Source organism: Eleginops maclovinus, chromosome 1 (genome assembly GCF_036324505.1).
Source record: "Eleginops maclovinus isolate JMC-PN-2008 ecotype Puerto Natales chromosome 1, JC_Emac_rtc_rv5, whole genome shotgun sequence".
In the NCBI taxonomy this organism is placed as follows: domain Eukaryota; kingdom Metazoa; phylum Chordata; class Actinopteri; order Perciformes; family Eleginopidae; genus Eleginops; species Eleginops maclovinus.
In genome coordinates this window covers 3,084,596-3,097,736 of record NC_086349.1, presented here as the reverse complement: position 1 = coordinate 3,097,736, position 13,141 = coordinate 3,084,596, and the positions used below count along the sequence as shown (strand labels likewise).

At 44.6% G+C, this 13,141-nt stretch overlaps 1 protein-coding gene across 1 annotated transcript in view; it reads right to left on the bottom strand.

Moving 5' to 3' along the window:
- The window catches only part of skia (v-ski avian sarcoma viral oncogene homolog a), a 69,827-nt gene extending 58,154 nt beyond the window's left edge, over positions 1–11,673 (bottom strand). The window contains exon 1 of the mRNA XM_063886139.1: positions 10,350–11,673. Coding sequence (XP_063742209.1) covers positions 10,350–11,255 — 906 coding nt within the window. The 5' untranslated portion in view covers positions 11,256–11,673. The remainder of the gene's footprint in view (positions 1–10,349) is intronic.
- Positions 11,674–13,141: the final 1,468 nt, after the last annotated feature.

Genomic DNA, 13,141 nt, shown 5'->3' with positions numbered 1-13,141 from the left:
TGGAACAAAGGGGCAGGTTGGTCCACTCCCTGATTAATCCAGTATAAGATTAACCCATACGGCCAAACCAAGAGCGACTAGACGTGACTGTGAGTCAGAGCAGACTAAACAAAAGATCAGAGGTGTGTCTTCTGTACTGACATGAACGTGCACATTTTTTTTAACCTTATTTCCAATCCGTTTCAAATGGTCAATCTCAAATAGGAAGTGAAAAAACAGGCATTTTTGGATCAATCTCAGACCATACAGCTCCGGAAAACTTTTAGGACACACACTCCAAATTGTTCTTAAATCTTTATCTCTACATGTATGGCAGCCATTCCAGTGTCTGTTGAATTCCAACACAGAGAAATGTTGTCAGTAGTTTAGAGAATACAATAAAAAAAAGGAAAAAAATAATTGAACTCAGAGACATACTTGTAAAAAATCAAACAAGAGAAAATGATAATGCTGAAGTGGTCTCTTAATTTTTTCCACGGCTGTATATCCTCATAGACATTTATGGTGATGAAAATTGAAAAAGATAGCCAAAGAAATACAATTGTTGGCTCATTTCTCATCTTCACACACCTGACCAATCATTTCATGAAGTACGGTTTCTGATGGTTTGATTAAAAAAGTTAAAACACAGTGATCTTGATAGTAAGCTAGTGATTAGTTGTTATTATTAATACCCCATTTGAACCGTGAAGCACACCAAGTTATTGTTCCAATTCAAAGTTCAGTGAGAAATGTTCAGTAAAATCATGAACAGATATTCAAATTGTTCTCAAACTCAGTCAACTGAAGTTTTATACTCAAAGAGATGGTTAACACACATAAATAAAATTGAGCCGTGTCTGCCTCACCTCTTTGTTTGTTTGTGCTGGACAGCAGCAGCCATGATGCTCTCAATAGAGATGAGCAAACAGACGCAAGGGGGGGAGCACTGGTCCATGACTCAGGCGCTTTGGGAGCACTGATCATCCAATAGAGGAGGGGGATGGGGGGTGGGTTATCACCTCTATCAGTCCCACAATCACAGATCCACAGCTGATACCCACCACAAAAGGAGGTGACAATGGCTAGCCAGCACACAGCGAACCCCCGCCCCCACCCTCAACCCCTCCTCTTACAACATCACCTCGCAGAGCTCCTGGGAGCTGCCCTTCCACATGGCTAAGGCCAAGCCATCGTGACCCCCCACACCCCCACCTTGCAGTGTCAATGCAAAAACAGAAAAGCACAACAAAGAGGTTTCACAGGACATATACCTAGAGTCCTTTCAGACGCCTCTCAAAGTCTGCCTGTGGACCGGCCGCCAAATGTTTGTTCTGGGAGCTGATGCAGCATTTTTTAAAAGGGGGGAGAATTCAAAGCCCCCCGCTAGCCACAACATTCAGGCTCTAAGAAAATTATGTTTTCTGCTCACTTCAATGCGGATGGACCCGCACAGAGAAATAAACCTGCATCTTTTGAGTGAAAAAGAACTGCTGAGAACAAAAAGGACGCCAGATGTGCAGTGTGAAGTTGGTCACTGAATTCCCTTAAATTCTGATGTACCATGACGGCAAAGGCAAGCCAGATGGTAAAATCACTGCAGGCCAATGTTGGCTAAAGTGAGTCCTCTTTCTTTTAGCCTTTTTTAAACACTAGCCGGTACTGTGCTGAATTGTAGTACACACTGGGAATAACATTTAATGGCCTACATTTTTAACACTATTAATGTGAGCAGAATAGCCAGATCATATATTCCAAAGTTTCCCCGCCATGGGTTTCCCAAAGCAGAATTCCAAAGGGATGATTAGCAAAAGGATATATTTTTATTTTTATATTCGGCACCGGCAGAAAAAATGCTGCTCTGCTTCTTTAAAATAAAATTCCAGAGTATCTCCAGCATATCCACTTGACAGAGATCTTTCAAGGCTGCTGAGTTGACTTGGCAGCTTCCTCCTCAGAGGAATCGTGCCAGTTTAATCAGAAGCAAGATTAGCCCCGCTTATTATTAGCCTGAAAATCTCCCTGTATCTCCGTCTCTACCTGTCCTCTCCAGACTTTGAGACGATTAAGGAGAGGCTTTGTAGAGAGAACAGCCCACCCGTCGATTGTTGACCCAACAGTGTAAGACGGGCCACTGGCTTCTGACATGACACCATGAGATGATATTCTAGGCCATGCCTGGTGGATTTACAAACTGCCAGCTAACAAGTCAGTGTGTGTGTGTGTGTGTGTGTGTGTGTGTGTGTGTGTGTGTGTGTGTGTGTGTGTGTGTGTGTGTGTGTGTGTGTGTGTGTGTGTGTGTGTGTGTGTGCGCACGTGATTCTGTCTGCTTCTGTATTCATTATAAGACTAAGGAGGTATTGCGGGGGTGGGATCTGGATGCTGTGTGGATGTCTGTGCTTGTGTGTGTACTTTGTGGTGTGTGTGGGTGTGGGTGTGTGTGTGTGTGTGTGTGTGTGTGTGTGTGTGTGTGTGTGTGTGTGTGTGTGTGTGTGTGTGTGTGTGTGGTTGGGGGTGAGGGGAAGCATCACTGTGGGAGACAGGCAGATGGGGATGGAAATGAGTAGGCAGTAGGCAGTGAGCTCATGCTAATCTCCTCCTACAGCTGATGCAGGCACACACACACACACACACACACACACACACACACACACACACACACACACACACACACACACACACACACACACTACTTCAAATCCTGTTCTCAACCAGACCCATGCACAATCACACACCAAATGAGGCAGAGGATGCCGTTGCTATTCAAACGTTCTCATGTGTCTTACATATTTTGTGCAAACCCCAAATCGTTTAAAGAAATCTGAAACACTTTGAGTGCCCTCTCATCAGGCGAACATGCATTTCATCACATCACGGTACCGGTGTGTGTTCATTTGTTGGATAGTCGTGTGTGTTCGAGTCTAGCTGCTTCCGTCAGACGCCCATCTGTCTCGTGGGAGTTTCTCAGCAGCACGCAATTGGCCACACCAAGCAGGCGAGGGGTGAGTTGGGTCACCTCTTTATTTGGGGAGGGAAAGGTCGTGTGGTGCTGGCTGCTCCTCCAAACATATGGGTGCACAGGGGGGGGGAAATGGATGGGGGTGGTGACTCCAGAGGGCCAGCACTGCTGTCATACACAAAGAGTGCTCCTGGGCTGATGCAGCACAAAGTAAACCCCCACCCCACCATTCTTCTACGCAATGAAAGCTCCGGTTTGAATCCTCACATCAGTCCTGCTGTCCCCAAACATGTGTTTTGAATGATGTTGAAGCAATTTTGCATTTCAGTCTTATTTACATTTATAATGAAATATTATGAATGTTTGTATATGATGTTTTATCATCTATATCTATAATTGTTTTGACAGATGCCGACTATCAATGTACTGACGTTATATAGGTGTGGCTTTGGCCCTTTAAAAGACGACAGGTGACAGGTTTGTAGGATGAGTGGAAGGCAAACAACGTATTAACCGCACGATAGAGACCACATGGGGAGTGAGAAAATGTACCCAAAAGATACGCCGTATTTCCTCACATTTCTGTTTAAAGGTTTAGAGTTTTGTTAAGCATTTTGGCAGTTTTTCTTGAAATAAAGGCGATATCTGATAGCCTAATTAATGTGGATACGCGTTCATTTTTCTGACGGTTCATAACAAATGATAAGGTATTGATGGTAGAAAAAATACATTTAGATGATAGGAACACTTTCCTATGGATATCAGATGTGATGCCTCTCAAGCATCACCACAGTTGGACGCTATAGGTGTGGGAAAAACATCTGGAACCACACTTATAGCCCCTTAAATGTAATACACGTCAACATAAACACTAAGCACAACTCAGATGTGACTTGTTTATCATGTGCGGGATCCACATACAAAAGGTGGAGGAGCAGCCCCACCCAGGGCTTCCCTGCCAACATATATGTCTTGACATTGATGGGTTTGGGGAAGGGATGATCCAATCTATCAGCCGCCGATCATTATCGGCAGATATTCACTCTTAATAGTTTGATCTGTATAAAAGCCAATCAGATGATGCAAAATACAAGCGCAATGAGACTTTTCTCTGTGCGCGGCAATAGAAGGTCGCCAAAATGGCTTCACCAGTCTGGCAGTTTTTCAAGGTGTCCAAAAAAGACACTAAAATAGCTATGCGACGTGTATTAAGCAGAAATCCCTCGTGGTGGAACACAACAACGACAATTTAATACCACAAACCTCATTATACATTTGAGAGTTTGTCACGTCAAAGAATACGGCGAGTATGAAAGGCAAGCCCCCACCCACCCTATGATCAGCGATCGCTTTCGGCCGATTCTGATTCCGGTGATCGGCCCCAAAAACCCTGATTGGAGCATCCCTAGTCTGGGGTTAGGAGTTTAAACCCAACACCTTGTATAAGCCAGCAAAACTGCATATAAAATCGCCTTAACGTTCCATTTGTTCAAACTCTGTTGTGTCTGACAGGGAGAGTCTGTGCAGCAAGAAGCTTTCTGCCACTTGGCAGGCACAGAAATGCTAATGCTGCGCTGCCTGCCTGAGTCCCCCCCCCCCCCCCCCCCGCAGCAGCCCCGGGCAGGTAAGGAGGCGAAAGGTTAGCGGATGGTGCTTAGGGATGTGTAGTCAGGACAATAGTTTACAGTGCTTACAGTGCCATGTGTGTGGATGAATATTTCAAAGACCCTTACATTAAATAAACATGCAGGACCTCGCCGCCTACGGAAACCCACCATCAATATTGAATGCCCACAAAAAGTTGACACAGTTCTGTTAGCAAGCCAAAGCTCAGGTCACACATCGAATAGCACCATCTGACTGAGGAAGAGCTGCTTTACCACGCAACACCTGGAGGAGGTCACCGGGTTCTTTCTTTAGTGCCACACTTAAGATAATGAGACGCTCTTCAGGTCCTTCGGAGACATGAGCATAGCCACTGCAAGTTGAGTGTTGGATTCCCGCTTTATCAGAGAGGCTGAGAACATTCTGAGAAGGGGGATTACTAAGTGGGAGGAAATACTTAATAGCCTAGGTGATCTTGGCTCCTCATTTGCTCTGAGTTTTCATTGCGCAACTTGTTTAGTTTCACTTCTTTGGAAGTCCATGTTCCCGCCATCTCTTCTGAATGAACAGACAGATAGGTTGGATGTAGCTTACCCCTGCCCTGATGTACTCCTCCACACAAAGACTGAATAAGTCAGCCAGTTTTAAGTATTTGGGGTGGCCACTCAGTCCATTTGTCAAATGGGGACGCTTCTGATGGATGTAGGAGTCAGTGGGCCAGGATGGGAGAGCAGCAGAGGGGGTGGAGGTCAGACAGCGGCTGGCAATAAGGGCTTGAACTTCTCCTTTTCTTTCTCACTGTCTCTTTCTGAACAAGACTTCTGCTATTTGTCAAAGATAGCAACAATATTGAGGTTTTAGAACTAACTTAGCAAAGAGGAAAACGTTCACAGTGGGTGACTCCAATACAATTTGTTCTGCATGCTTTTAACATACAAGATGGTTCTGTGCAACTTAAAAGCAGAATCAGGGGATCCATCTCTGTGTGTCACTAGGTATTGTGCCAATATGATATCTTCAGAAATAGACAATCAAAAAAAAGTGAGGAAAAATGAAAATGCATGTCTTAACACAAGACAGAACTAGAAATGTTGCTCAAACGTCTTAAAAGGAGAACCAGTTTTACATAATATGAAGGTATCTTACAAGATTACCAACACAACACACTTAATCCTATCCTATCAATGCTATAATTACATTTGTGAATTAATTGATAAGCAAAGGTTTGATACTGAGCCCTAATTACAGGTTCCAATAGGAAAACCATCAATCTCTTTGCATTGTTTAAAAAACCAGGCGTCATTGGTTTGAATAGAAAAATCAGAGTTATGAAGGGACATTTTGAATGCTAAGATAAACACACACACGGTGGTCATGTAAGTCAAGTGACAGTAGTCTGAATCCTACAACAAACACACACCAACACATACTGTTTAAGATACTTCGAGCAGCTACTGGGAAAATCCCCTTTTGTTGGCAGAAACCTAACCACTTTGAAATAAACAGCGTCTGGCAGGGAGACATGGCGTATGAAAAGAATCCCTGCACTTAGCTCATTTTCCACTCATACTCCTATGGCAGCCTTTTGAAAATGTTTCCAGACAACACAACATGCTATATAACCTGTGATGCTCTGCCATCCTCTCCCTGTTCCTCACACATCTGGAAACTCAGACGTTTAAATGCCCATCAACATCCTCACGCAGACCTGTCATCCTTCCACACAAATGTTCCTTAAATGTTGTGTCGAGGAGCCTAAAAAAGTGTGTGTTTTGTGTGCTTTAGAATGTTCCATTGAGAAAGCCACGGCATGTGGAAAGTAATAAAAGAATCGAGCACACAAACTAAATGACTACTTAAACAACCTATTTTTAATTGACTTAATTTGCATAACATTCAGGCTACGAGCAATTGTTGTCCAAAATCATTTTAAAAAGCCTTTTTTTTATCTTAGAACACCAGAGAACTCTACTTAGACAGCTCCTCCTTTAATTGAGCTGGAGAAGTGATGGGGTTTTCAATCACACTTGACACAAAGACACTTGAATGTCAATTTGGCATTGATCTCTGTGATCCTCAGTCATGCCTCACAGCATGTTCTGACTGTCTCCCGTTAGAAACCCAGACTGGCAGCCTGGCAGAACTCATTATACAGGCCTAATTGAATTGGTGGTTTCCTCCTTTTCCAAGCACAGAGCACCAATTTTAAATGATGCTATTTAACAGGCAAGAACACAGAACAAAAAAACTGAACATGCAGCATTGAATAACTTAAAAACACTTTTCCCCACAACCACACGACCACGACAAATTGGCTTTAGACTTTTGCAACTGTCACGTTTTGCAAAACAGCCATAAAATGAGACTGGAAATATTCCCTGAGCAGCCATTGAAATGCACAGCTCCCAGCTGTTGTCCTGTCCACCGTGTGGACATGGCTGGCTGTCAGCAGGCTGAGCAACACTGCGCCTTGCATATGAAACAGGACATGGGCCTATATCCCCTTGGGGAGTTCACTTCCTCTGGGCCCCCACCACCACCACCACCGCCCAACCTCCCTCCTGAAACAAGCGGCCCCTTCAGCTGGAGGCCAGATATCACAAGCAGCACTGGGGGCTTCTCAGGGTTGGGGGTTGTTGGAAGTAAAAGGGGAAGTTTTAGCCCCTGCACATCAGAGAATGGCAGCCACATATTGGAATGCAATGCCTTAGAGGCAAATATTCACAGTTCACAGACGACAAACGTTTTGTTTCCTTTTGCCGTTTTCAGGCCTTTATAGCTCTGCCACAGAACACTTGGTTCAGTCTTAGCTTTTATTACAACGAGCCACAGGATAAAGCTTGGAAACAGCCTGCAGGAATGAGTTTGGTGTCATTACAGTTACTTAATGGAGCAGCACAGAATCATTGGACAGATTCTGACTACTCCTTTGTCTCCAAACACATCGCTTCAGAATCAAAATGAGTCTCTGGATTAGGAGGAAATCTGGATTTAAGCATCCAGGTCAGGGTTAATATGTTTAATGAAAGCCAAGTAAAGAGTCTTTTCAGATAACATCAGGTAACATGCTCATTGAAGGAGTAGCCGCTCTGGAATTATACACACTGACTGCCACCATTAAGGAGGGCATTAAAATATGGAATTTCTGACATATACTTGCTGGTTTTGAACCAAGCATGAGTCAAGTTTTAGCTGGCTCGACAGCGAACACCCCCTCAGCCCCTCAATTCTCTTGCTCATATCTTGTTTAAACAGATGGACTTTGTAGAAATCACATCATCTTGAGGGCAAATTATAAAGTTAGCAACATACTAAATCTGAAGCCGCAACCCTTATCTAAACATCCTGATGCGGAAAGCCACTGATTATGTGTGCCACCCACATGTGTACCAGCCAGAAACCAAAAGACTCGCAGCCAGGGGCTGGCATCAGCCGCTCGGGGAACTGCTCCACACCCAGCTTATAAACTCATTTCAACAATTCAATAGTCCGCTGCATTTGCTGTTTACAATCAGAGTCGGGGCTCATATCCTCTAAGACTGGAAAGAGAATGCAATCTTACTGCAAACTCAAGCGCCTTCCTTCACTTCCACAAATGCGTTGCTAAAAGTGAAAAGCTGTTTCCACTCATACGGTGTGATTCAGATATATGCATGTCTCAGAAGGAAGCTCTGAAAAGAGCATCTGCAAGGAGGGAAGTGCGACAATATCACTTCCTGTGTCTGTCTGCATGCGAGACTGCTGCTAACACTTTTGAAACAGCCTCATTAATATTCACAGAGCTGCCCGGTTACTCCGTTGACAGCACGCAGATGATGGCATTTTCTCGTGCGCTGAAAGGTAGCAGGCAGCACGACACAGTCTAGCACTCTGCCTCACATCCTGTAAGAGCGTTTTCAAAGTGCCTCGGCTGAGCTGAAATGTGCTGACAAAGGGGAGCTCTGTAGCCATAAGTTAAGCAATATTCCTCAACTCCTACCCAGCATGCATTCCCTCATTAGCATTTCTTAAAGCAAGGTACTTGCGAGAGAAGTACGAGGCTACAAATTAAAAAGCGGGGCAGAGGCTCAAATGAGCCTTGGGCTTAACACTTGGGTGCCCCGTCGGCACTTATAAAAATAGAAGAGGCCCCTGAAAGTGGGGCTCCTTGAGGTGTGCCCACTTGAGTCTGAATGAAAGTGTGTGCCAAGAGTGGGTATTCACCATGCATGGCAGGGCTTTGGCACTCTCTAGGACTTCAATGGTCTCCCTGATTTCTCTTTCTTTGGCAGATTCCTCTGAAAGAAGCCTCAGAGGAGAACTGGATGGGAGCTTCTTGTAAACACTTTTGCTTTCTGTGCCTCATCAACAAGTCTGCAGCCCAGAAGTCCACTCAGTTTCAATCAGATTGAAGTAAAAAGTAGGTAAGAGGGGGAGGGGAGTATGTGTGCATGTATGTCAGAGGTGGGTGGGTGGCTGGGGTAGGTGGATGTTTGGGAGGGGGGTCCGATGTTTGCTGAATGCTCTCCTTTGTTGGGATCATATTATGTTTCCACCACAATACTTCTAAACCCTGCTCCATCAACTCCATTCATGTGTAACAGCTCATGCAAATGGCTGCACTAGCCTTTTTTTCTAGGGGTGGGTTGGGGGTGGGATTCCTTTTATCAGTCTACCACCCAACTACTCTCTCTCTCTCTCTCTCGCTCTCTCTCTCTCTCTGAAAACTCCTGCCGGCACACCAAAGCACAGATTATAATCCCTTCATACACTTTTACAGTCAGTCAGCCCAAACCAGATTCAGAGGTCTCAACTACTTCATTTGGTCAGAAGCCGGGTATCTGATCACATAAACCACAGGAAACATGCAGAGCCAAAACCTGCATATGAGCTCATTTAGATTAGATAGACATTTTAGAACCATCTCACAATATTGAAGCTTATATCTCTGATTAAACCCACAGGAAGCCAGGCACATGACAACCACACATATAGTACATTTAGTGTGACACAAGGCTTCACACACACACACACACACACACACACACACACACACACACACACACACACTCACAGACACACACACACACACACCTTGTTGTAAGAACAGTAATCCGAATGCATTGGCAGTGTATCCCTCCCCATGGGAACACACGTGCTGTGAAAGAAATCTATGTGGAAGGATATCCCACTGGATAAAGAAGGAATTATTTCCTCACTTGGATCCATGTTTAATTGACACACTGCCCCTAACTGTTGTTTACCATTTCCCATTGAGCCATTTGTTAGTAAATGAGATTGTATTTACAGTGCAGGCCAATAAAAGTGATACTGAGAGGTGTTTCACAGACAAATAATGGCTTTATTGCCACCAGAGGCGTTTTGTTGTCATTGCTGGATGAGGCCCAATTAGTAACAATATGTCAAAGATGGACAAACAGGTTGACACACATTACACAGCAGGACATCAATATGATCCCAGGTTAGTTTTGTATGTGTGTAAGTGGCTCAGAATAACTGTGTTAATGCATTATTTGACGGGGACCAGTTTCAAGGGAATCCTCTGAAGGCATTCCCAGGAGCACAACTATGAAACCAATACATCTTTGTCCAATGGGGTGCAGGGACATTTGAGAGGACCCTCCATCCCGTTATTGAAAGTCACAAATGACCAAGCTGTTTGATATTAATACATTATAAGGTCTATATAGAACATTAAAGAAAAAACAACTACTGCCAAAACTCGTATCCGAAAGAGCAAACCAACACAGCGCAACACAGACTTTAGAGCTCGTGGGGGAGCAGTGTGGTATGAGGACCAACTCACCCTGGACGATGCTTTCCTCTTGTACTTGTTGGCGAAGTCAAATTTCTCCTTGATCTCGTCCAGGAGCTGCTCCATACGGGCCTTCTCCTCTTTCCCCGAGTAATCCTGTCCCAGGAGAATGTACGCCCTCCAGTTGGCCGAGTCGAAGCCCCAGTGGCAAGTCCTGTTCTCCTGTGCCTTGTGACTGTGCACCACGAACTTATGGGTAGGGTACATGAGTCTGCAGTCCATGCACTGGATGCACGCTGCGTTGGGGTTGTTGTACAGCTCCGGCACGAACAAACCCTTGCACTTGCCGAAACACTCGTGGTAGACTTTGAAGCTCCTCTCGGTGAGCTCCAGCTCCAGGGAGCCTCCGTTCAGCTCCTTCTTGCAGCGCGGCGGGTAGGCACCTCCGTAGATCAGGGCGTTGCAGAGCCGCTCGGAGTCCGTCTTGGTGATGAGGCCGCAGGACGGTGCAGAGAAGGGCAGGATCCCCATGACTTTGAGAATCTCCAGCTGGTCCGCCGTGCACCGGGAGCAGTAAATGTGCAGATCATCGCACACTGAGTTGATCTGCTGCAGGGTGAAGTCCCGCAGCACCGTGTTAAGAATCTGCGGCAGGCACAGTCGCTTCTCCCCGCCGACCACGAAGCAGGAGATGGTCTCGCTCTCCAGCACAGTCTCGCACCTCTCAGTTGAGCGGTCCGACGGGATGAACAGCGGGCCCGGCATCACCGGGGGCGGCAGATGCTGCAGAGCCGGCTCCGGCTCCTTTCCGTCCTTCTTGAAGAGGAGCTCATGTTGCCATCGGGCAGAGAAAGCCGCCGGTCCGCCCAGAGAGATCATAGAGCTGAGGTGGAACTGCTTGAGAGTTTGTTGCAGTCCCGGATGAGGCTGGAAGCTCTGCCGATTTACAGTCTCCATGTTTTTCCTGCAACTTTAGAAACGTAAATCCTTCTGGTCGTCGACAGGGAATCACGAATATCTATCCGTTTCCGAACCTGGTAAATCCACGGTGTCCCAGAACTGACCAAAAATGCAAAGCGCTTCATCAAACATCCAGTAAAAAAAATCCCAGAAGGCGAGTGGACAGTTTTATTCCCGAGTCTACTGAGGGTACACCGGCCAGTCGCTCCCTGCAGCGGGTCGCCGACTGTCCATATCTGAAAAAAGGCTCTCCAAACTCAAGATAAGTTCCGTTTGTCGAGTTCTAAAACAAAACAGGCGAAAACAACACAAAAGCGGGGCTGTGAGTCGAAACAGCTCGGGAAAAAAAATCCTTTGAGGCTCTTTCCGCTGTCGGTGACTGCAGAAATCCACTCCGCGTGCCCCCGCAGTTCACTCTGACTGTACTGAGAGAAGTCTGCGAGCCAGCCTGCTCGCGTTCCCTCGCTCGCTCGCTCGCTCTCTCTCTCTCTCTCTCTCTCTCTCTCTCTCTCTCTCTCTCTCTCTCTCTCCCAGTCTATGGCTCTCTCTCTCGCTCGCGCTCTCTCACGCGCGCCCCCTCCCTCTGTGTTTGTGTGTCTGGCTCAGTCATTGAATCCCAGCCAGGAATGTGAGTGACTCTGCAGGCAGGCTCGGCTCTTCCAGGAACTAGCAGTCACCCCACCACTGCCCCGCAGAGTGGATGAGAGGAGGAAGAAGCGAAGTGAGAAAAGGGAAGAGGGTGCTGCGTTCATGACAAGTGGGAAAAGTAGAACACTTCAACTTCAAATTACAGTAAATTCTTTATTTGTGATAAGTAAGCAAGCACAAATATTTCTGAGTATACCATTTCACACTAGCCTACGTCTTATTCTATAAATTGAAGGATAATTTTATTCTATTATGTTTACGTTCACAACTTGTGGTAGATTTAAATTGTGCATAAAACCAAGATGCTACACTTACATGTTAATGCATTAATATTAATAACTCAATATGCGACGTTTGCATATATTGAACAGAAATAATAATAATAATAATAATCGTATTGCTAATAATTAAAGGAGACAAATATTTATGTAGGCTGGATGTGTTTTCATTGGATATCATTGGGACGCAATTATTTTTTTTACAAATAAAGGTAGTTCATAAATGAACCTATATTTAATTTAAAGGAATACTGATGTTACTTTTGATTTTGGGTAAGTAAACAAGCAAATGTTTCTCTACTGTAGTGTAGTTTCCATTTTCTATACCTTATTCAGATGGATAAAATGTTGGCTGCTTTTCTTGTAGCCTACCATGTTTACTAATCAACCGATGAGCTACACATACACACACAAACGTTAATGCATCAATAATAATAACAGTAGGCTACTTAAGCATATAATAATAATAATAATAATAATAATAATAATAATAATAATAATAATAATAATAATAATAATAATTAGGATTATTATGGTTTATTTATTATACATAAATAAGCTTACATTTCTATTTTTTGGGGGGAAAATCCCTACATGACTTTTTTTTTGCACTGCAGTTTTTGGATCTCTTTGAAGTTCCTCCATCACGGAAATCACTGCTTGAGAAAGTAAGGGTTTGGTGCTGAAACAGCAGACTCACTCTCTAACTCAATAAAGCTTTAAATAATGCTTCGTTCATATCATGTGATAGTTTAAGTCATGTATTGCAGTCTTGTAGTAGCCTATTCTTTTTCCAGTTGTTAACTGTGTTTGGATTTAACATGCCATTTTATGACTGCAGACTGTTTGGTCTCAACGTCAGTGTGGCCATAGAGTGGTGCAGGAATGAGTCCTTAAACGTGGAAATCAGTAAGCATTTCACCAATTCCAGTTCCCTCATCTTGAATTCGAACACTT